Here is a 25,293-nt window from a genome sequence, read left to right as displayed (position 1 = left end):
AGGATTAGGCAGAGTGGCAGCGGGTACCGGCTGTGGGGGTCTTGCTGCAGCTCAGACCCCGCACAGCACCCTGTCCCGAGCGGGGGACGAACAGCCAGGCTTTGGGTCCCGCGCCGGCCTTCTTAAGCCGGCGCAGGAAGCTTCCCGGTTCCCCCGGCAACAGCTGGCCCAGTGCCATGTTGCCGGGCAACAAGGCATGCCCCCTTGACACGGGTCGCGCTCTCGAGAGCGAGGTCTTTGTCTCCAGCGGGTGCAGGGTGCGGGAAGCCTCATGCCCGCGCTGCACCCGCCGGGGGGCATGCGGCGACAGGTTGGCGGCCCCGTACCAGAATCCCCCAGCGGGGGGTCACCCCATTCCCAGCTACATGGCCGTAGGGGTGTGAGGTCCGCCGCAGGGGTCACTTTCCTCCCATCCTGCGCAGCCTATCTTCAAAGGCTGAATCAGGATGAGGAGAGGATGAGGGGACACAGGGAAGATACAGGCACCGGGGGGGCAGAAGAGGAGCAGGCACTCCGTGACATGTATTAATCCCTACTTTAATTGATAAAAATCAAGTGGGTTTTGTACCTTGATGCCAAGCAACCGACAATATTCAATGCTCTATTTTAATTAGTCATTTTGCTTGAATGCGGTCCTGTGACCTTATGTTTCTGGCTTTGGATAAAACCAAGGCCTTTGATACTCTTTCCTGGACTTATTTACAGAAAGCCTTGCAGAGGTGGGGTGTGGGCCATGATTTTCTTTAGTGGATTCATAGACTTTACAGTATTCCGTCCACTACGGTCTGTTATCACAGGGTTGAATCCTCTCGATTTCCAATTAAAGGTGGTACACGTCAGGGTTGTCCCATCTCCTCTTCTTTTTATTATGAACTTTTGAACTCCTCGCTGTTTGTATTCGACTCCACCCGGATATTTTGGATCTTGAGTTGGCGGGATTACATCATAAGATTGCCCTTTTTGCAGACGATATTTTGATGCATCTTTCGTCTCCACTTATTTCTCTCCCCAATCTCGTATCACTCCTGACTGATTTTGCTAATTTCTTGGGATTACATGTTAATCCTACTAAATCAGTGGCTATGAACGTTTCCCTCCCTCAGCAGCTTGTGAAGCACCTTCAGTCTCAATTTCCGTTTCAATGGACTTCCTCTCTTCCTTATTTGGGAGTTAAATTCACACCTTCTTATGATTTGTGGTATCAGGCGAATATCCTTCCTCTACTTTCTCAGCTAACCCAACTGCTCTCTTCTTGGCAGTCCATTTCCTAATCCTGGTTTGGTAGGGCCCAAGCAATCAAAATTACTGATCTTCCCAAGCTACTTTACCCTTTATGGGTACTCCGTTTGGATTCTGCCCTATATACTCTGTATCTTACGCCAAATGTTACAATTTGTATGGGCTTCGGGACGTCCTCGTTTGTCTGAACAGTTACTTTACCGCCCACGTATTCGGAGTGGTCTTGGTCTTCTGAACGTGCATCATTACTATACTGCGGACCAAGTTACTCCCCTCATGCAGCTTTTTTCTCTAAAGGACTTACCCTTGTGGGCACTGATAGATACTTTGGACACGCATCCCCTTCTGCCTTCAGCCTTGCCTTGGCTTCCTCTGTCCTCCAGGCCTAAATTGTTGAATCCTTTCTTGACTCACACCTTAAATATTTGGGACTAATGTAAGTACTCGGCAGGTTTGATTTCCCCGCATTTACCTCTCTTACAGCTATTTGATTGTCCGCTTTTTCCCCGCATTTACCTCTCTTACAGCTATTTGATTGTCCGCTTTTTCCCCCAGGGGACTCTGACAAGATGGCCTTTCGTTGGTGGATAACTTATGGTTTTACAACAGTCCACTTGTTGTCGAGGTATCCGTACGTTTGCGCAACTTCGAGACAGTCATTCTATTCCTCCCTTAGATTAATTTTGTTATTTGCAATTACGTCATTTTCTACTAAAGGAGCCCTATCTCAAATGTATCTATCAATCCGGAACCATATAGCTGAACCTCTGCCTGCTTATGTGCACAATGGAATGTGGAACTTCAAACGGAAATTTCTGCTGAGGATTGGGGGTCTATGTGGCAAGGAGTTTCCCGCTGCTCTCGTAACATACCGGCATTAGATAATTCTTATAAAGTGATTTTCAGATGGTATTTTACCCCGTCTTGATTAGCTAAATTTATACTGGATTATAACGCTCAGTGTTTTCGAGGCTGCTCTCTAGAGGGTATGATGCTCCACATTTGGTGGACCTGTCCAGTGGCCGCCGCTTGTGGACTAGAGTCTAATTTATTCAGTTACATCCATTAATCTTAAAAAGGATCTTATTGAGGTCTTACTTTTTAAGCCACTTCGTGGGCCACGCTCATTGGTTAATTTTTTTTTTTTTGGATACTAAACAGACTATTGCCGGTTCTTGGAAATCCCCTACCCCACAATTTGAGGAGGTCAGTTCCAGAATCCAATGTTTGTTTATCAACGAAAAACTGATGGCGGTACTGGAGGATAAACATGATAAGTTTCTCTCTGTTTGGCAACCATGGGTGGATTACCAGCCAGTTTCTCGTTTTACTGTGAAATTTACTAATTTATGATGTGTAGTGTTTGCCTCCCCTCTCCCCTTATGTGGGGATTGTGTCTCCTGGCTCGCGCCCCCTGGCGAACTCCTTTTCTTTGCTGGCTTGTCTCTTTTTTCTCTCTGCTCTCTTTCTCTCTCTTTCCTTCCTGTTTTCTCTGATTCCTTTTTTCTTTCTCTCCTCTTTCTTATGATTTGTTTATATTAGACCGATTGTCTATCATTTATTTTTGTCATCTTGCAGGTCTATGATTTTTAGGGACAATATTGCCTCATGAGAGCGTGGCTTTCTATGTGGTTTTTTTTGTTGCTTTCTTGTATGTAACTTTTATACTTCTGAAAGTGGTTGTGGACTTTGTGGCCCTTTACCTTCCATAGTGCTATCTGGACCCCAGAGCAGGTCTTGTATGTGTATTTCTGTGCTTGCTGTGTGTTGTTCCCCTATCTTTTATTGCTTATTGTCGTTTTGTATCACACGATTTGTTATGGTTTGTATGTTTCTTTTAACATGCCTAATAAAATCTTTGGTAGAAGAAAAAAAAAAGTAAAAAAAACAAAACAAAACAAAACACAGGACTGAAAGACAGGAGGGCCCTCAAAATGTAACTATAGACATCATAATCTAAAATCTATTCCCTCCTCCCAGTGCATAGACCGGTAAGAGGGTGTAATAATGCATCCAACAAGAACATTCCGGCAGAAAAAGGGGGGGGGCAGCATATGGTAGAGAGAGCATGTTTCTGTTAATGGAAACGTGAAGTAGCATGTATAACAGTAAGTACAAAAAATCCCTGCAGGAAGGATAAGGAAAAACAAGCCAATGCTAGAAGTGTCATTCTGATTCAGTCTCCAAGCAGTAGTGGGTCATGGATCCAGCATAGACCATGATCCAGTTTGGAAGGCTTGGTCAGCATCCACATGTATGGCAGAGTATAGAGATCCAGTAAAATGTAGAAATGTCACTCCAGACAGGAGATAGTCAGGGCCACCACACAGTTGGGAGTCAGCCTGGGTCAGAGAGTGGAGATCCTGATAGCGGAGGGGTGCTAGGGAGGAAGCGCTTGCGGCTGTCAACTTTCTCCCAGAGGTGAAGGAGGATGTGAGCTGAAGGGTCAGTGGAGACAGGGGGTGCAGTGCTTCCAGGGTTGACTTGGCCTCCTCCAGGTTGTAAACAACATGGCTCTGGCCTTGATAGCTAAAGGTCAGTTTTAATGGGAAGCCTCATTGGTATTTGATTTGATGGGTCAGAAGAACCGATGTGTAGGGCTTCATCAGTCGATGTTTCTGTATAGTGGACGGTGGCTAATTCCGTAAACACTTGGTATGAGTGGCCCTGGAAATTAAGATCCCGTTTATCTTGGACGGCCCGCAAAAGCATTTCTTTTGTGCGGTAGTAAGTGAATTTAATAATAATAATATCCCTGGGGGGACCCTCGGTCTTCTTCTGCCCCAGAGCCCGATGAATGCAGTCAAACGGTATGGCCAGCACCAGCTCCTGGAATAGTACATTGGCATTAGAGGTAAGGACCATAATGGTTTCAGGCAGGCCACGCAGCCAGAGGTTGTCTTGGTGGAACCTATTCTCAAAGTCCTCCAGCCGCAGAAGAGCTGCTTCAAGGTCTTTTTTCAGGTCTGAGAGATCCTACTCATGATTTTCTATCACTGTTGCAGCAGCATCCATCTTGTCTTCCAGGATGTTTGTGCAGTTGCCTAGCTCTCTAATCTTCTTAGTGAGATGTGCCGGCAGCCTGGAGGTGGCTGCAGAAAGTTCACTCTGCAGCCTGGTTAGTAATGCTGGCTAGGAGATCAGTGTCCCACAGGGCAGGCGAGGCTGCTCAGGAGAAATGTCCAGAAGGGTATCAGCATCTGAGGGGGCATCCGGGCTGCCCAAAAGGAGCAGTGGCAAGGCCTCCATATGAGAGGCCAGGGCCTCTGACACGTTTATGGGAGGGAAGGCTGCGTACCAGAGGGGTCTGCCTCTCTGGCGCTAGAAGCGCGGGTGGAAGCAGTCTTCTTCCTCATGTGCTGCGGGGAGGTCAGTAGAGGACAGGAGCACAGACAGAGAAGGGTAAGGAGCTCTCCAAATAGCCAAAATAGTGGCTGATGTGCCTGGTGGTGGAGGAGCACGGTCACTAAGCAGCAATCTTCATGCACTGCTCACAAGTGCACCCAAATATATATATTTTTAATACAGCAACCCTGATAATAGAAAGCGTATATAAAGAAAAAGAAAATCTTTTTAGTTTTTGGATAGATTGGGCAATGGATAAAACCCCGTCAGTTTAGTTTTTGCCGTTTGGTATATTAGGGTGATTTCCTATTACGTTCTATCCCAGACACATAACAGAAAGTGAAATTAAATCTCTCCAAAGAGGGAAATTTCCCTCTTAGACAGTGTCACCACAAAAGATGTCCCCATTGAAACATTCCTCTCACCTTTTGCTCCTCTGAAAACTAAAAAAAATTTGGATTCCCTCTCTCTTTCTGTATGAATGCTTCCCCACTCCAATCAAAACCAGAAACAAATGGGCTTAACGCACATTTTAAAACAGACGTAATACCAGTAGTATTTTAGCTGTCTTGGACCTATTCACACCACACTAAACAGCAAGGCATGCATTTTTGTGCCGTGAGTCACATTCGGACGCTCTGTGTTGAGCAGCATATTCAAAATAATGAGCTGCAAATGCAATGCATGAAAAAAAAAAAAAATAGCAAAGGATGCATTTTTCACAATGCACTGCTTAAGCCTCTGTGTGTTGCAATGCTTGTGCAGTGTGGTTGTGCTTTGGGATGCCATTGAAAATGATGACACATTACAGCATTGCTCATGATGTGAATGGCCCCAAAAGCAAACCTTTTCTTGGGACACATGGAAGTTTCCACTGCCAATCTGCCTCTGAAAATTTGTCTGGCTAGTACAGCTACTTGCGTCTAAGTGCAAGAATATAGAATATATTGGCGCTGTTTCTTGCACTGGGACGCAAGTGCTATGACTGTGAGTTTTTATTCTATTAAAATCTTAATACATATACAGTAGCAAAGAGCAATATCTGTCTTGTCTTTTGCCTTTATTCTGTAATACAGCATATTGGATGATCTGTTTGTCCGAAGCGGTACTGGCGCCTTGGAAGTCTGTTACCCATATGGGAAAGTGTTGTGTGACCTGTTTGTTCAGGGGTCATATATATAAGGTGAGTGGCCTAGAGTGCTTTCTGGGTAATGGGATATAGCATTTTCCCCAAGGGAAAGATTCCACGGTATGATGCATGATTCTTCACTCTTTTTGTACTGTGTATGGGTGTATTATTCACATCAGATTATCTGCAGCGGTGGTCCTCGTCTACTTAAGAACTACTTGGACTTATACTTTTACATTGGAACTATTTGTTATTGCGCTGCACTTTTCTTGATATTTGTTTGATCTGTATAAGTAATGTAAAATTAGCCTTATAGTGTTCAGCGTGCATACTGTTAGGTTTTATTGATTTTACTAGGTTTGCGCTGATTTGTCTATACATTTTCTAATGATAAATTCTTAGCTGCTCTTTACTTAAAAATCCAAAGAGTAAGGACCTTGACACTACTAATATATATGCTGTTTGAGTTCCATTTGTCTTGGGTGAACCTGTGTCTTAAAGCAGGGCTACCACAAATATAACTAGAAATTAATGCAGGAGATACGTGTTAAGTGGTAATTGCCTCCTGCATCCTTTCTAGTTATATCACCCTTAAAATATCCTTGGTATAAATATGGTAATGTACAGTTGCAAGAAAAAGTATGTGAACCCCTTAGGATTACGTGACGTTTTGCATGAATTTGGCATAAAATGTGCTCTGAACGTCATCTAAGTCACAACAATAGAAGAACACAGTCTGCTGAACATAATACTACACAAACAGATGTTGCCATGGTTTCATTGCACATAACATGTAAACATTCACAGTGCAGGGAGGAAAAAGTATGTGAGGCCCTAGCTTAATGACTTCTCCCAGAGCTAATTGGAGCCAGGAGTGAGCCAACCTTGACTCCAATCAGTGTGATGATATTGGATGTGTTGCTGACAGCTGTCCTGCCCTTAAAAAACACACACCTGTTTTGGGTTTACTGGTTTCAAGAAGCACTGTCTGATGTGAACCATGCCTCGAAGAAAAGAGCTCTCAGAAGACCTACAATCAAGAATTGTTGACTTGCATGAATGGAAAGGGTTACAAAAGTATCTCCAAAAGCCTTGATGTTCATGTGTCCACGGTAAGACAGACTGTCTACAAATGGAGAAAGTTTAGCACTGTTGCTACTCTTCCTAGGCGTGGTCGTCCTGTAAAAATGACTGCAAGAGCACAGCGCAGAATGCTACATGAGGTAAAGAAGAATCCCAGAGTGTCAGCTAAAGACCTACAGAAATCTCTGGCACATGCTAACATTTTTGCTGACACATCTACAATAAGGAAAACAAACAAAAAAAAGAATGGAGTACATGGGAAGACACCACGGAGGAAGCCATTGCTGTCCAAAAAGAATATTGCAGCACGTTTGAAGTTTGCAAAAGAGCACCTGGATGTTCCACAGCACTACTGGCAAAATATACTGTGGACAGATGAAACCAAGACTGAGTTGTTTGGGAAGAACACACAACACTATGTGTGGAGAAAAAAAGGCACAGCACACCAACATCAAAACCTCATCCCCACTGTAAAACATGGCGGAGGGAGCATCATGGTTTGGGGCTGCTTTGCTGCCTCAGGACCCGGACGGATTGTTGTCATTGATGGGAAAATGAATTCCAGAGTTTATCAAGACATTTTGCAGGAAAACGTACGACCATCTGTCCGCCAACTGAAGCTCCGCAGAGGATGGGTGATGCAACAGGACAATGACCCAAAGCATACATGTCACGGTGTAAGGTCAGGTTCAGAGACCAATTGCTATAGCAGTAAAAGGCTTACCTGGAACCAGCAGGATAGGTACACCAGCGGATCCCCCTGGGAATGACGCAGGCTCACCTGAGGTGCGGGGTCTAAGTATTAACCGGTATTCACCAGAGCTCCTAATGGTGGAGATGGATTGGGCTGCGTGTTAATACCAGGTCGCAGATCTCAGGATCACCCCACCAGGGAATGAGCAGACTGGGAACCAATAGCAGATCAACAGGTAAGGGATCAGACGAAAGCAGAGTCGGTCACAAGCCAAGGGTCGGTCACAAATGGTAGCAGATCAATCGTGGTCAGGAACAAGCCAAAGGTCAGTAGCGGAGGTGTAGACAGCAGCAGGAACAGTAGCAGGAATATTGGCTGGAAAGGCACAATAATCTGGCAAGGAGGAAGTCCAAGGACATGGCTTATATAGGAAGTTCATGGGAGGAGCAAGGAGTTCAAGGTTCAAGAGCAAACAAGGCACAAGGCAGGATTATCCAATAGATGAGGCAAAGTGTTGTCCAGCATCCCAGGTAGCTCAGTGAGTAGAGTTACTGCCTGACACAGTAGAAGTCCCAGGTTCAAGTCCAGGCCCTGACAGTACTCCCCTCCTCCCAGGACGTCCTCTGGACGTCTTAGGACTAGGCTTGCGTGGAAACCTCTGGTGGAATTCTCTCGTTAGTCTAGGAGCATGAACATTCTCCTCAGGCTCCCAAGAATTTTCTTCTGGTCCATATCCTTCCCATTGAACCAGATACTGTAACCTGTTCCTAAAGATCCTGGAATCAAGGATTTTCTCCACCACAAATTCTTCTTCACCCTGTACCTCAACAGGTGGAGGAGGTGAAAAAATTCTTCCAGGGAAAGGATTTTCCTGAAACGGTTTGAGTAGCGATATATGAAAAACAGGGTGAATCCTCATACTATCCGGAAGCTGTAAGCGAAAGGTGACTGGGTTGATTTGGGCAGAAATCTGAAAAGGACCCACAAACTTTTGACCCAACTTAGCAGATGGCACCTGGACCTTCAAATTCTTTGTTGATAACCAAACTTTTTCACCCACATGAAACGTAGGAAGTGTTCTCCGGTGTCTGTCTGCAGACTTTTTGTAATACTCCTGAGCTTCCCTCAAAGTCTCAATCAATTTCTCTTGAATCTCCTGCAATGTAGTTAGTCTATCGGTAACAGCAGGGATTGGAGTTGTGATAGGGAGATCAGGAATAAAAACTGGATGGTAACCGGCGTTTAAGTAAAAAGGACTTTGAGAGGTGGAACTATGTTTAGAATTGTTGTATGCAAACTCTGCAGTGGGAAGACAGTCCACCCAGTCATCCTGAAGATAAGTGACAAAGCATCGAAGATACTGTTCCATTGTTTGATTAGTTCTCTCAGTCTGACCATTAGACTGGGGATGAAAAGCAGAGGACAGATTAATTGTAACACCTAAGGCTGAGCAAAAACTTCTCCAGAATTTCGAAGTAAACTGCACACCTCTGTCAGACACCACATCATCAGGGATTCCATGCAGTTTAAAAATTTCTCGAACCATCAATTCAGCGGTCTGTTCAGCAGTGGGCACTCCCTTAACTGGAACAAAATGGGCCATTTTAGTGAGACGGTCAACCACTACCAAAATGGTGGTCATTCCTTTTGAGGGAGGTAAATCCACCACAAAATCCATAGAAATAGACCCCCATGGTCTTGATGGAACAGGGAGTGGCTGAAGCAACCCCAAAGGGGAGGCTCGGGGAATCTTATTGCGTGCACAGGTCAAGCATGAGGTCACATAGCGTTTGACATCTTTCTTGTACCCCGGCCACCAAAAGGAACGTGATAATAGTTCTTCGGTCTTAGCGACTCCAAAATGCCCAGCAAGTTTGGAATCATGAACCAACTTGAGAGCTTCCACCCGAACAGATTCAGGTACATAAAGATGATGTCCTTGAATCCAAAAGCCATTCTTATAAGTCAGGTTAATGTCCGTAGGTGGATGATTGAGAAGTGGGTCATTCTCATACCCCTCTTTTAGAAGATTCAAGAATGCCTTAGGACTTGTGGCCCCTAGAAAGTTCTTTTGAGGCAGGATTGTGCATTCAGAAGTGTTCTCCTGGAGAGGCCCAGACAACATTCGTGATAAGGCATCAGCCTTTCCGTTTCTTGACCCAGGTCGATATGAGATAATAAAATTGAACCTGGAAAAGAACAGTGACCAACGTGCTTGTCTAGAAGACAATCTCTTGGCAGAACGGATGAATTCTAGATTTTTATGATCCGTGAAGACAGTCACAGGATGCTTAGCCCCTTCCAACAGATGCCTCCATTCGGAAAAGGCTTCCCTAATTGCCAGCAACTCCTTATTCCCAATGTCATAATTCCTTTCAGCAGATGACATCAAACGAGAAAAATAAGCACAGGGATGAAGCTGCATTTTTTCTCCTCGTCGCTGAGAAATGATAGCTCCCACGGCGGAGTCTGAGGCATCCACTTCCACAATAAAAGGTAGCTCAGGATCAGGATGTACCAATATTGGTGCAGATGTGAAGAGAGTCTTTAGCTTACTAAAAGCAGTTTGTGCCTCAGTTGACCATGCAAAGGGCACTCCTTTCTTTGTCAGCTGTGTAATTGGTGCTATTACCTTAGAGAAGTTTCTTATGAATTTCCTGTAAAAGTTTGCAAATCCAATAAATCGTTGTATTTCCTTAACGTTTCCAGGGGCAGTCCAATCCACCACTGCCTTGATCTTTTCAGGATCCATGCTCACTCCTTCTGAAGAAACGATATATCCCAAGAACTGGATCTGGGCTCCTTCAAACTCACACTTCTCCAGTTTGATGTAGAGTCGGTTCATCCTTAACCTTTTGAATACAGTGCAGACATGCTTGCGATGCTCCACCAGGTTGTCCGAAAAGATGAGGATATCGTCCAGATAAGCAATAACAAACTGGTCCAACAAATCTCGAAACACATCATTTATGAAGTGCTGAAAAGTCGCGGGAGCATTACATAGGCCAAAAGGCATAACTAGGCAGTCTTCCATTCGTCGCCTTGACGCATGCGTACCAGATTGTATGCCCCCCGTAAGTCAAGTTTTGTGAAGACTTTGGCAGAGCGGAGTCTTTCCAACATCTCTGCGATTAAAGGGAGTGGGTAATGGTTTTTAACAGTGATTTTATTCAAGCCCCTAAAATCAATGCATGGACGCAAGGTGGAGTCCTTTTTCTCAACAAAGAACAGGGCTGCTCCTGCAGGAGAGGTTGAGGGTCTGATAAAGCCCTTCTCCAAATTCTCATCAAGCCACTCCCTTAGCACCTTTAACTCAGGTTCTGATAAATTGAAAATGCGGCTGAATGGTATTTCTGCTCCTGGAAGCAGTTCAATGGGACAATCATATGGACGATGAGGAGGTAGTTGATCCGCATTTTTCTTATCACAGACGTCTCGAAACTCATGGTATTGTGGAGGCAGATTGTCATATGACTGTGTAGTTACCATATCAGCCTGTGATTTCCTGATTGGTAGACAACTTGTAGCACATGGTTTCCTACAATGTTCCTCACAATGGGGGGATGTAAAATTTATGGTCCGTGCTCCCCAGTTGATGAAGGGATTATGGGTAGTAAACCAAGGGATGCCCAGGATGACAGGAAATTTAGGTGATGTAATCAGCTGAAAGCTGATGGTCTCAAAATGGTCAGCCTGAAATTGGAGTACTAGAGGAATTGTTTCATGAGTAACTGGTCCTGATGATAAAGGTGAACCATCAACTGTCTCCATATCAATAGGGGCAGATTTGTTTCTCCTGAGAATATTATTATTGTGGGCAAACTCTATGTCCATAAAGTTTCCCCCAGCCCCAGAGTCCAGCATAGCAGAACAAGGAATTTCATGGCCCTCAGTAAAAAGTTTGATAGGGACAACAAAATGAGACTGTTTAGGACCAACTTTATTTTCTTCATCGATCAATGGGGAGATAGACTGGGTAATTGAATTTATGCGTTCAGGCAGGATAACATCAGTCGCAGCAATTGTTCTTTTGGCTTTATTAGGACAATTGACTGCGTAATGCCCAGAGTCCCCACAGTATAAACATAAATTCTCCAAACGTCTTCTCTCCTTCTCTTGAGTAGAAATTGATCTTTTAACAGTATCTACTTGCATAGGTTCAGGTGTGTTATAATCTGAAGAAATGTTTAAATCCTTCTGACTGAACTGATTAGCAGAAAAACGCATGCCACCATTACTTCCCAATCTCTCCTTTCTTCTTTCTGTCAGTCTTTGGTCAATCCGAATGCATAATTGGATGAACTCCTCAAGATCGTTAGGAGTCTCTCCTCTGGCGAGCTCATCCTTCACCTGTTCAGAGAGCCCCTGCCGGAACTGACTCTTTTGCGCTGCTGGGTTCCAGGTGGTGTCTGAGATCCAGCGTCGAAATTCAGTTGTATACTCCGCAACAGGGCGTCTACCTTGCCTCAAACTATGCAGCTTTGCTTCAGCGGTAGCGCAGCGGTTGGGATCATCAAAGACCTGGTTCATTGCAGTCACAAAAGTCGCAAAACTGTTTAACATTGCATTGTTTTGCTCTATATAGGGAGAGGCCCAAGCTAGGGCTTCCTCAGTCAGGAGGTTTATAACAAACAATACCTTCTGCCTCTCAGTATTAAATGCAGCAGGTTGCATCTGGAAATAAATGCGGCATTGGTTAAGGAAACCCCTGTAATGGCGGCGGTCTCCATTGAACTTGAGTGGCAGAGGCATGCGTGTATTAGCAACATCGCGGGAACACATGTCCAGCAATCGTGTCTGCAGAGCATGGATCTCTTCCTGTTGCCCCTCTACTACACTTTGCAGTTCAGCAAATTTCTTTTGGTAGGTAACACCAAACTCTTGTAGCTCTGAAATTTGCTGCCTGACAGGAGCCATGGCATTTGCTATAGCGGCCTCCATGTGTGGCCAGATTATTCTGTCACGGTGTAAGGTCAGGTTCAGAGACCAATTGCTATAGCAGTAAAAGGCTTACCTGGAACCAGCAGGATAGGTACACCAGCGGATCCCCCTGGGAATGACGCAGGCTCACCTGAGGTGCGGGGTCTAAGTATTAACCGGTATTCACCAGAGCTCCTAATGGTGGAGATGGATTGGGCTGCGTGTTAATACCAGGTCGCAGATCTCAGGATCACCCCACCAGGGAATGAGCAGACTGGGAACCAATAGCAGATCAACAGGTAAGGGATCAGACGAAAGCAGAGTCGGTCACAAGCCAAGGGTCGGTCACAAATGGTAGCAGATCAATCGTGGTCAGGAACAAGCCAAAGGTCAGTAGCGGAGGTGTAGACAGCAGCAGGAACAGTAGCAGGAATATTGGCTGGAAAGGCACAATAATCTGGCAAGGAGGAAGTCCAAGGACATGGCTTATATAGGAAGTTCATGGGAGGAGCAAGGAGTTCAAGGTTCAAGAGCAAACAAGGCACAAGGCAGGATTATCCAATAGATGAGGCAAAGTGTTGTCCAGCATCCCAGGTAGCTCAGTGAGTAGAGTTACTGCCTGACACAGTAGAAGTCCCAGGTTCAAGTCCAGGCCCTGACAATACAAGTCATTCAACAAAACAATGGCTGCAACAGCACAGAATACGCCTTCTGGAGTGGCCCAGTCAGAGTCCTGACCTCAACCCGATTGAAATGCTTTGGCATGACCTTAAGAGAACGATTCACACCAGACATCCCAAGAATATTGCTACACTGAAACAGTTTTGTGAAGAGGAGTGGTCCAAAATTACTCCAGATTGTTGTGCAGGTCTGATCTGCAACTACAGGAAACGTTTAGTTGAGGTTATTGCTGCCAAAGGAGGGTCAACCAGTTATTAAGTCCAAAGGTTCACATACTTTTTCCTCTCTGCACTGTGAATGTTTACATGTTATGTGCAATTAACCCATGGCAACATCTAATGTTTGTGTAGTATTATGTTCAGCAGACTGTGTTCTTCTATTGTTGTGACTTAGATGACGTTCAGAGCACATTTTATGCCCAATTCATGCAAAACTCCACATAATCCCAAGGGGTTCACATACTTTTTCTTGCAACTGTAGTTACTTATTGTAATGCTACATATAACCTGGCAAACATTTTTTTTCTAAAAAGTCATTACTGAAGTATTTTATGAAAACCTGACCTACCCCAATCTGAGCAAGCGTTGACTCAATCTGTTTGCTGTACAAATTAATGCTGGACTGCTTCCTCTCAATTGTTATTGTTCGCTTTGCAATTTCACCCTGGCTTCGAGAGATCAAGTCATTGGTGGCCTGAATTTTCTTATCCAACTCATCCAGTGTCTTTTGTAGAACTTGAATACGTGATGTACTATTATTAACCTCCAACCGCACCTGAGAGGTCTCATTTTCCATTTTTGAACAATCAATTTCCTGAAAGCAAGAATATCAACATTACACAAGTCACCCAATTATAGTCCGGAAGTGAGAATTTATATAAAGAATAATTGTATAACTTGCTAAGAAAAAAGTGTTAAAAGAATATTGTTCTTTATGAACCAATAATATTCGTAAAGTACCATATAAGTAAAAAGGTTTTTTGGAATTTTTTGTGGGTGAGGGAGATTGTCATATCCATAAACGACAATTTTGTCCTGTTCTGATGGCTCTAGCCTTTACTTAAACACTCCATTATAAATGAAAAGTTGGGTAATATCCGATAAGGGGGAGAAACTGAAATTGCTATATATAACCAAATAACACTTTACAATGGAGAAGCAAATATGTCATTCAGAATCAATCCTATTTAATAAATGGGATGCACCATTTTAAAATGTCACAGCTAGGCTCAGCAAATGTAAAAAAAAAATCAAGATCCCTTAAGGAAATAGTATGTGAACTTATAAGATACTGACATCCTAAAAGGGGGATTATCTGAAACAAAGTAATTAAAGCAACAAAGTAATTAAATTAGCGACAACAATTGAGGTATGGGTTTAACCTTCCTGGATATGAATTTAAAATGCAATGAACAAAAAAAGATTTTAGAGGATCTTTTTGAAGTTCATTAGACTGCAATGGGTTTCCTACAAAGATCAGAGGAAGAACATACAATTAAATCCCAAGCTTTTGTGTAACCAAGCTTTATTTGTCTGTATTTCACGTGTTGTAAGCACAGTTTGATCACAAATTTCTACATACTTTACTTTTGTAGGGTGGATGACTATTTCAGAGCTACTTTTCACCTGCTTGACATTCTGTTGGGCTAGCAGGTTCTATTAAGATATAGTCATGGTTTAGTCAAAGCAGGTGAAATGCAACACCTCCATCTAAACGTGTTTGAATTGCACAGTGTGCAAATAAAAAAAAGCACTCTATCAACAAAGCCCTTCTATACAAGCATAAAACATGACCTTAAAACCCAACTCTGACCTGTTGAACAAGTTACCCAAATACCTCCAAATACAAGCCTTCGATATCTTTTCAGCAGCCAAGATCACTGTGGCATGAGCATGGAAAACACCTGTGGTCAACCTTACGCTAGTCAAACACAAAATCTCCTGGATTATGATTAATGAAAAATTGGTCAGTATCCTCCAGGACAAACACCCTTGATTCGAAAAGATTTGGACTCCCTGGATCAGGTATCTTCAATCTCTCTAATGGGCGGGGTGGCATGGGGGTTGGTAGGCAGGAATGGGGCAATGGGTCTCACGCTTCATCTTTCTTCTCCCTTTTCTCTTTTTACTATTTTATTCCTCCTTCTTCTATATCCTGACTCTTATACTGACCTTGTATTAATGTATTGGTACCAGTCTGAAGAATTCCCTAACCCATCATGGCTGTAGTTGGTTAGTGGGAACTTCATGTGGTTGTCTAGTCATAGTTTACTTTGCCTTCACACTTATTAGTCTCTTTACATACAATGTACTGTATATCTGTTGGATAGTCTGTGTCTGTCGTCTATCTAGGCATAGATGGGACCTCTCTGTATTATCAGTGGGAATTACCCTACTCCTTAGGGCGTAGCTAATGATGGTCATCATCTCCATGGCGCTGGCCTGTAGTGAGGAGAGAAGGGAAGGATCCGTCTTGCTGGTTAACGATATGTTGTGATTATCTGACACTTATTTTATTGAACTTTGTACCGCATTGTCTTGAAAGAATTTGTTTTCAATAAACAATATTGAAAGAGAAAAAAACCCAACTCCAGGCTGTCTGCAGTCTGTTAGCATAGAGAAAGGAGGAGGAGGAAGGAGAAGGGGAATGCCTCACCATCCTAGGTAATAGGACTGTGTGCTTCTATTGATGCAAACTGTATAGGGAGACACAACTCTAGTCCCTGCAGGCAAGGGTGGATGAGAAAGGAGCCACCCTGAAATCTAGGGCAGTGATCAAGGCACCAGCATAACCTGGATCATAGGGAAGGATTAAAAGATAAAGAAGCTGGAAGTGATTAAATCAGCTGCTAAAAGTGCACAGGAAAACTGAGGGTTTAGACCCCAATCACACTTTTGATTAGGGGCGACTGCGATTACCTACCAGACACTTAGTGGGATCTCCTACAAAACAGCTGAGTGGGAATGAATGAGGCATTCAAAGCAATGGGAGGTCGACCATGCCCACAGCTATTTGTGGCCATTCACACTTAACCAGTCAAAAAAAAATCAAGTGTCATGTCAAGTTTACGAACACCACACACACAGATGAGACACAGGCAGGGGCGGACTGACCATTTGGAAACTCGGACACTGCCCGAGGGCCCGGGGTCAGTAGGGGGCCCCATGAGATGCCCCTGGTACCTTTTTCATAGGCTTTTTTGAGTTAGGGTAAGGGCACAGGGGCCCATGATCCCCTATTGCCCGGGGGCCCCATGAGTTGTCAGTCCGCCCCTGGACACAGGGTTTGTCTGAAAAAGAAAAGTATTCCCCAGTCCCAAATGTGATGCAAAATGGAGGCAATATAATGATTATGGAGTGGCTTTGCTGCCTCTGCAGTACCTGGACAGCTTACATTAATTAAATGATATACAGTGCTCAGCATAAATGAGTACACCCCTTTTAAAAAGTAAGATTTTAATCACTATCTCAATGAACACAAATACAATTTTAAAAAGTTTGAAAAAACTGAGTTTTATAGAACATTTGTTTCGCTCATTACATGAAAGTAAGGTTAATAATATAACAGATTACAAAATCTTCAGTTTTATTTAAATTAGTTGATGCAAAAATTAATACACCCCATAACAAAAATACTACATCTAGTATTCTGTATGACCTCCATGATTTGTAAGGACAGCACCAAGTCTTCTAGGCATGGAATGAACAAGTTGGTGACATATTGCAACATCTATCTTTTTCCATTCTTCAAGAACGACCTCTTTTAGAGCCTGGATGCTGGATGGAGAGTGATGCTTAACTTGTCTCTTCAGAATTCTTCATAGGTGTTCGATTAGGTTCACATCAGGAGACATACCACTGAATCACTTTCACCCTGTTCTTCTTCAGAAATGCAACAGTGGCCTTAAATGTGTGTTTTGGATCATTATCATGTTGGAAAAGTACACGACGACCAAAAGCACAGAGTGATGGTAGCATTATCTCTTTCAATATAGAGCCGTACATCTGTGAATTCATTATACCATCAATGAAATGCAGCTCTCCGACACCAGCAGCACTCAGGCAGCCCAACATAAGGACACTGCCACCACTATGTTTCACTGTAGGCACCATGCATCTTTCTTTGTACTCCTCACCCTTGCGACACAATACAGTTTTGCAGCCATCAGTTCCAAAAACATTTATCTCATCACTCAAGAGTACAGAGTCCCAGTAGTCTTCTTTTTTTTTCAGCATGGGCCCTTGCAAATTCTAGGTGGGTTTTTTGCGCATGAGCTTTAGTAGAGGCTTCCTGTGTGGCTGACACCTATGCATGCCATTCCTCTGCAGTGTACGCCATATTGTATCACAGGAAACTGCAGGTTGGCTTTCTACTTCTTTAGCTAACTGCAGTGTGCTTGCATGGTGGTTTTCTTCAACCCTTCTCATCAGAAGATGCTTCTGTCCATCCACAGAGGTGTTAACCTCATTGGATGGTCTGGATGTCTCTGTGAGATGGTTGAAATTCCATCTTTGTTACATTTTTGTATCACTTTTGCTACAGTATTCTGACTGATAAAGCTCTGCTGATCTTCTTGAAGCCTTCACCTTTCTCAGACCTTATGACAGTTCTCTTCCATATGGTGCCATTGCTGACAGCATGAAACAGAAAGGAGTTTTCTTTGTTAAGTAACACCCTTTTATAATCAACTGTCAGCTGGACACCTGTTTAACCATTTCAACACCGGGCACTTTTATCCCCTTCCTGCCCAGGCCAATGTTTAGCTTTCAGTGTTGTAGCATTTTGAATAACAATTGAGCGGTCATGCAACGCTGTACCCATAAAAATATTTTAGCAATTTTTCAAACATATATAGAGCTTTCTTTGGGTGCTAGTTAATCACAACTGAGTTTTTTATTTTTTGCTAAATAAAAAAAACCCCCTAAAACTTTTGAAATAAAAAACACATTTTTCTTCGTTTCTGTTATAAAATTTTGCAAATAAATAAAATTTCTTCATACATTTAGGTCAAAATGTATTCCTGCTACATTTCTTTGGTGAAAATACCCAAAATTAGTGTTTTTTATTTAGTCTGTAGGAAAGTTATAGAGTCCACAAACCATGGTATATATATATTTAAAGTTTTCTATATTTTTTTTTTTATCACATTATATTTTCTTTTTTTTTTCAACACACTGTGACCAAAGCAATACAATGTTACCATAGTAACATTGAACTACTCTGGGCATGTGATCAGGATTTTTTTTTTTTACACATCATGATTGCTAATACCAATGTATTTCAACACAATCGTATACAATGGATGGCATGACAAGAAGATATCCATTGTATACAATTGTCATGTGATCTGCTGATTGGTCACACCAGTCACATGCCACTGGCAACAACACAGCTGGTGACACGTCGAACCGCTGCCCGACCTTGCGGCCACGTGAGCAGCTCCTTCTAACAGGATGTCATATGATGCCCAGTAAGAAAGAGGAGTGACCCGTCCAGACGTCAATCTGCTATAGGCTGGGAGGGAAGGTGTTAATGAATAATTAGATTCACCTGAAGTTAAATTCTTGTTAATTAGGATTTTGTTGTTTAAAATTTAGGTTTGCTCCTAAGACTTTCATTGGGGTGTATTAATTTTTGAAACATGGTCTTGAATGAATGGTGGAAGTATTTTGTAGTATAGCGTCCCATAGAAAATGTTGATTCTGAATGGAAAGTAAAGGTTTTCTGTCAAATCAGTTAGGGGTGTACTGATTTAAGCTGAGCACTGTATATCCAATGTATCTTAAAGTAGAATGTCATGGCTTCTGGTTGTGATCTAACATTATTATTATTATTATACAGGACTTATATAGTGCCAACAGTTTGCTCAGCGCTTTACATTATGGAGGGAGACAGTACAGTAACAATACAGTTCAATACAAGAGGGATTAGAGGGTCCTGCTCCTTGGAGCTTACAATCTAGGAGGGAGGGGATAGTGGTGCAAGAGGTAATTAGCTGTGGGGGATGGAGTGGTAGGAGGAGTAGTGGATTCCAGTATTAGCTGGGGGCGGGGAAGGCTTCCCTGTAGAGATGGGTTTTCAGAGTGCGCCTAAAGGTGAGCAGAGTAGGCGATAGCCTGATAGCTTGGGGTAGGGAGTTCCAGAGGATGGGTGAAACCCTTGAGAAATCCTGGAGACGAGCATGGGAGGAGGAGACAAAAGAGCTAGAGAGTAGGAGGTCTTGCGAGGAGTGGAGAGTACGGTTTGGGTGGTATTTGGAGGCAAGGTCAGTGATGTAATTAGGGGCAGTGTTATGAACGGCTTTATACGTCAGTGTTAGTGTTTTGAATTTTATCTGTTGGGCAATTGGAAGCCAGTGGAGGGATTGGCAGAGAGGGGTGGCAGATATAGAGCGGTTAGTAAGGTGAATGAGTCTGGCAGCAACATTCATGATGGACTGTAGTGGGGATAGCCTGCGGTGAGGTATGCCAGTGAGGCGGGAGTTACAGTAGTCAAGGCGTGATATAATAAGGGAGTGAATGAGTTGCTTAGTGGTTTCCGAGGTTAGGAACGGTCGTATCTTGGAGAAGTTGCGGAGGTGAAGTCTACATGAGTTTGTCAGTGATTGGACCTGGGGCTGAAAGGACAGATTGGAGTCTAGGATTACACCTAGTACCCTGGCGTGAGGGGTGGGGCTGATGGTAGCGTTGTTGATCTTGATGGAGAAGTCGGGGGGGGGGCAGGGGGGGGGGGATACAGTTTCCAGTTTTGGAAAGGTTGATTTTGAGGAAGTGGAGTGACATCCAGTCCAATATGTCACTTAGTACGCTGGTGATGCAATTGGAGAACACTAACATGTAAGAGAACACTTGTAATGTTTCATGATTATGAACTGATAGAGGGTAAAGTAAAAAAAAGACTGGCACAAAGAATGGCAATTTCAAAGTCCTGACCTGAATCCCACAAATGCCCCTGGCGTGAAATGAAGCAAGCCACTCAAGGAAATATACATTAACCAAAACAATACTGTATACAACAAAAAGGTTACAAAATACCACCATTAATAATATCTGTAATATCTACATAAACTATGGTATGAAGTTTGGTGCAAATTGGTTAACATCTAAGCTCTTTTTACATCAAGCTGTTAACATTAAATGTTTTAGCTTTGTAAAATATAGCTTAATGTGAATAACTTTGGATGTGATTTACCAAATGATCTGAAATTTTCAGAATATGTTGCCATAGATAGAGTCTTCTATTGTGTGAAGTTTGGGGGAAATTGGTTAACATCTAAGCTCTTTTTTTGTACGTTAAGCCACATTAAGCTCCCCAAAAAACAAGCTTAATGTCCCCCATTTCCTTTGTGGCAGGCCACAATCTATGAAACTTCTAGGACATGTTTGGGATGTTGAGAACTTGGGCTGCGCGAAGTTTCAAGTCAATTGATTGAGACTTAGGCACATTATGGTACATTAAGCTCTTTTTACACGAAGCTATTCACATTAAATGTTTTAGCACTGTAAAATATAGCTTAATGTGAATAACTTTTGGTGTGATTTACCAAATGATCTGAAATTTTCAGAATATTTTGCCATCGATAGAGTCTTCTATTGTGTGAAGTTTGGGGGAAATTGGTAAACATATAAGCTCTTTTTTGTACGTTAAGCCACATTAAGCTCCCCAAAAAACAAGCTTAATATCTCCCATTTTCTTTATGGCAGGCCAAAATCTATGAAACTTCTAGGACAATTTTGGGGTGTTGAGAATTTGGGCTGTGCAAAGTTTCAAGTCAATTGATTGAGATTTAGGCAGTTTATTACATGTTAAGCTACATTAAGCCATTTTCGCATTAAATGTTTTAGTCTGTCCCCAATTGCTGGCTTTTTTTTTTCTTCACTATAGCTCACAGGATTAGCTGTCACTTTCCCTGGAGTTAAAGGAAACTGTTTCTTTTAAGAAACTAAAAGGAAACATTGTTTCTTTTAGGGGAAATAAACTAAAAATAAACTTTCTTTTAGCTGGGGGGAAAGTGAATTTTAAAAAAATTGCTGGGGGTCCATACCAGACCCTTATCTGAGTGAGCGCCCCCTTTCCTCCTGAACCATACTAAGCCACATGCCCTCAACATGGGGGGGTGCTTTGGGGCAAAGCACCTTATCCCCATGTTGATGGGGACAAAGGCCTCTTCCCCACAACCCTGGCTGGTGGTTGTGGGGGCCTGCGGGCAAGGGCTTATCGGAATCTGGAAGCCCCCTTTAACAAGGGGGCCCCCAGAATCCACCCCCCCATGTAAATGAGTTTGGGGTACATGGTCCTGCTACTCATTCACAAAAAACAAAGTGTGAAAAAAGACAGGACACGGTCTTGGACAAGTCCTTTATTAAAAGAAAAAGCTAAAAGAATGTCTCCCGCACTAGATTCAACGTCAATCACAATGTCCGCCCCTACTGACCCGAAAAAAGAATTTAAATAAAAAGGCTCTGCTCCCAACGCTGTCTCCCGGCCATCTGCTCCGCTGGCTTGACAGTTCTTAAATATGTAAGGGGTGGGGCCACCCAGTGACATTATGCGTGTGGCCCCACCTCCATCAACCGTGCCATGCTGGATCAATCATGTCACAAGGAGGTGGGGCCACACACGTGATGTTGCTGACATATTTAAGAACTGTCAAGCCAGCTCAGAGGCAGATGGCCAGGAGCCATCGTCGGGAGCAGAGCCTTTTTTTCGGGTTGGCGGTGGACATCATGATGTCCCCCCCCATGTTGAGGGCATGTGGCCTAGTATGGTTCAGGAGGTGGGTGCTAGCTCGTCCCCCCCCTTTTCATGACCTGCCGGCCGGCATGTTCGGATAAGGGTCTGGTATGGATTTTGGGGGGGGGATCCTCACACCAATTTTTTTTTAATTCTGGAGTGGGAGTTCCCCAAAGGGCTTGGTATGGATGGGAGGAGGGACCCCACACCGTTTTTTTAAATATTTTTTTAATTGCTGGCAATTCTTTCTTTTACATTCAGCTGTCAGTGGGGAACCCCGCTGACAGCTGAAACATTAAAAAATGGTTCTCACTACTAAAATACCGCATGACTTGATAAAATAACTCATACGGTATTTTAGTAGCATTTACTTTTTCCTGACCTCCGGAACGGATGAATTGGTTTTCAATGCATTCCTATGGGAATCGGTGTTTCAGTTTACAAATTTTTCGCTATACGAAAAGTCCCGCAGAACGAATTAAATTCGTAAACCGAGGTATGCCTGTACTTTGATTATTTAATCCATTTATTAGCAGTTATATGAAGATCAGACAGCTGTCATGCATACAGAGAGTCATAATAATGCAAAGGGTTCTTAACCATTAGCCACCCGGCCAATGGCCGTTTGGCGGCTTCAAAAGTGCTTCGGCATACCGGGTGCACGCCATTTGGCGTGCTCCCGCACATGCCCAGTTTGCGCTAATGCAGAGCCGCGCAGCGGCGCGATCTCTCACCGGCTGTGTACCTCGGATACAGCCGATGACAGATCTGAGTACCGGCCCCCGTTGCTGGTACCATGTGACCTGCTGTGACCAATCACAGCAGGTCACATGACAGTTGTATACAATGGATGGCTTCATTCATGCCATCCATTGTATACTAGTGTGCCTAGCTGTGAATGGTCACAGCTAATCACATGCACATGTCATGTGATTAGCTGTGACCAAATCACAGCTAAGCACAAGAAAAAAAAAAAAACCCTGAATGAATCTATTTCATTCAGTTAAATGCTTGCTTATAGCAAAGTAATTCTTTGCTATAAGCAAATTGTGTAAAAAAAAAAAAAAAATACTGATCACTTCCCCAAAGTAGTACAATGTTACTATGGTAACATTGTACTACTTTGGTCATAGTAAAATATGAAAAAAAAATCTTTAAAAAATAAAAAAAATGTAATAAAAAATTAAAAATAATAAAAAAATAAAAAAATAAATATTTTTTTTTTCATACTGTCACCAGTCAGTGTCCCTGTTCACCGCCATGCCAGTTATATGATGACGCTGTACTGCACTGGTGACAGTATGTAAAAAAAAAAAAATAGTGAAAATAATTTTTTTAATTTTTTAATTTTCCGAAAAATTATGACAAAAAAAATACAACTTCAAAAAACTCGCCATGCCTCTTATGAAGTACGTCGGACTGTCTACTCTGCAAAAAGGGCTCATTTGGGGGATATCTGTACTGTTCTGACATTCTTGGACCTCAAGAAATTAGATTGGCTGTCAGTACTTCAGGATTGATCAATATTCAGATCTATACAATAGTTTGTGAACTCTATAACTTTCCTACAAACTAAATAATACATCCTAATTTGGGTTATTTTCACCAAAGACATGTAGTAGAATACATCTCGGCCTAAATTTATGAAGAACAATTATTTATTTGTAAATTAATAACAGAAACAAAGAAAAACGTGTTTTTTTTCAGAATTTTTGGTCTTTTTTTGTTAATTTAGCAAAAAATAAAAACCCCAGCGGTGATTAAATACCACCAAAAGAAAGCTCTAGTTGTGTGAAGAAAATGATAAAATTTTAGTTTGGGTACAATGTTGTATGACCGCGCAATTGTCATTCAAAGTGTGAGAGCGCTGAAACGTGAAAAATGGCCTGGGCAGGAAGGTGTAAAATTGCACGGTATTGAAATGGTTAAATTTATTAATATTATATGGGCATATTAATAATCATTCTTGCATATTACATGTATATATATAAAATAATTATGACCTAGAACTGGGAGTTATTGACACATAAAACGTGCAAGATCAGCAAATGCAAACACCGTGAAAAGGAGTATATAGTGTCTGGACTATTTTAGTCACTAAAGGCTTTAATTTGATAGAAAAAATTACATACCAGTTCTAGCTGTTTTTTCTGTAGCTTCCCTGTTAAAAGTGAGGAATATTTAGCGGCTTTATCAGAGGTCAACTGTCCTTGTAACTTTTCCATTATTTGGTTTTCCAAGGTTCCTTTTATTTGAGATTCTTTTTCGAATTGTTTCTGCAGAGTAGCTAGCTCAGTCAAGCGAACAGCTCGATCCTTAAAAATAAACTTTACAACTTAGTTTAAGAAATCATTCTGTCCTAAAACTGTTTATAACACAACTCTAAGCATCTAAGCAAATGAATAATGGATGTTTCTATAATGAAAGTCCTCAGTTAAAAGCTGCAGAATACTCTCATACATTGGAGTTGATTTACTAAAGGTGTGGCGCATGTTTACCCTGCAAAATGAATTTTCACTTGACCAGGGACTTAAGACTTCGCTTAGTGAATGTGGTGAAAATTCGCTTTGCAAAGAATTTCCAATCACATGCAAAAATGTTAAAAAAAGTTTTTTCTTGCACGTGAATGGATGACAGAATTCCACACAGCTTTACCCTGTTCAGTAAACTAGGTGAAAATCCCCATGCAAGGTGAAAATGTTTTACTCTTTTAGTAAATTAACCCTATTGTGTTCCCTATCCCCCTTTTCCATGTTATAAGCCAAGAGGTATGAGGAGGGCTGCTGTTAGAAACCACGGGGCCCAATATAGCCACCCTGACAGACACCCCCCCAAAAAAACCCCCACAGTGAGTGGTCGGTATCGATCACTCGTGTTTATTCAGGAAAGGAAGGGCTGGTAAATGTGACATATTTACCAGACCCTTCCCCCACTCTCCATCCTTGAAGGATCTTATTATGTGCCTGCAGCTACCAGTAGCAAGGAGAGGAGAGAAGCTGGCAGCACTGTGAGGGTAAGGACACACAGGGAGGCTTAGGCATCAGGGAAAAACATCAGGGAAAAACACAGAGTGATGGGTGCATGGGTGGGGGGCAATTACTGGAACCGATTCCCTGTACAGCTCTCTCTCTGCAGCAACTGAAAGCCAGTGGGAGGGAGGGGAGAAGAAGCCAGCTTTTAGCTGCTGCAGAGAGCCATACAGGGGATCATTTCCAGTAATTGTCCCCCGCCATGCCAATCGCCCTCCCTGACCACATCTGATTTACCCAGCTGCCTGGGCCCCCCTGCTGGCCTGAGCTTTATACAGGAGAACTGGCCCTTATTCACGGCCCTAGGTATAAGCTAGATAAAGTGGGATATACAAGAGAACAAGAGAAGAACAGCTTTATGAATTAGGCCCATTCTGTTTTAAGTAATTATACACTTTTCATAAAACACTCACCCTACATAATTATCTGTTACTTGTTTC

The 25,293-nt window shown here is 42.7% G+C and overlaps 1 protein-coding gene across 3 annotated transcripts in view; it reads right to left on the bottom strand.

Moving 5' to 3' along the window:
* The window catches only part of CCDC40 (coiled-coil domain 40 molecular ruler complex subunit), a 571,335-nt gene that overhangs the window by 342,103 nt on the left and 203,939 nt on the right, over positions 1 to 25,293 (bottom strand). For all 3 annotated transcript variants that reach the window (XM_089661107.1, XM_089661108.1, XM_089661105.1), the window contains exons 10-11: positions 23,957 to 24,139; positions 13,659 to 13,904 (exon numbers count right to left, since the gene is read on the bottom strand). In XM_089661107.1, the coding sequence (XP_089517233.1) occupies positions 13,659 to 13,904; positions 23,957 to 24,139 (429 nt within the window). The remainder of the gene's footprint in view (positions 1 to 13,658; positions 13,905 to 23,956; positions 24,140 to 25,293) is intronic.

This window comes from Staurois parvus, unplaced genomic scaffold (assembly GCF_062004578.1).
Source record: "Staurois parvus isolate SC_StPar_1 unplaced genomic scaffold, SC_StPar_1.0 ptg001313l, whole genome shotgun sequence".
Classification (NCBI taxonomy): domain Eukaryota; kingdom Metazoa; phylum Chordata; class Amphibia; order Anura; family Ranidae; genus Staurois; species Staurois parvus.
Note: the sequence above shows the minus strand (reverse complement) of the source record. Positions and strands in the feature narration are given on the sequence as shown.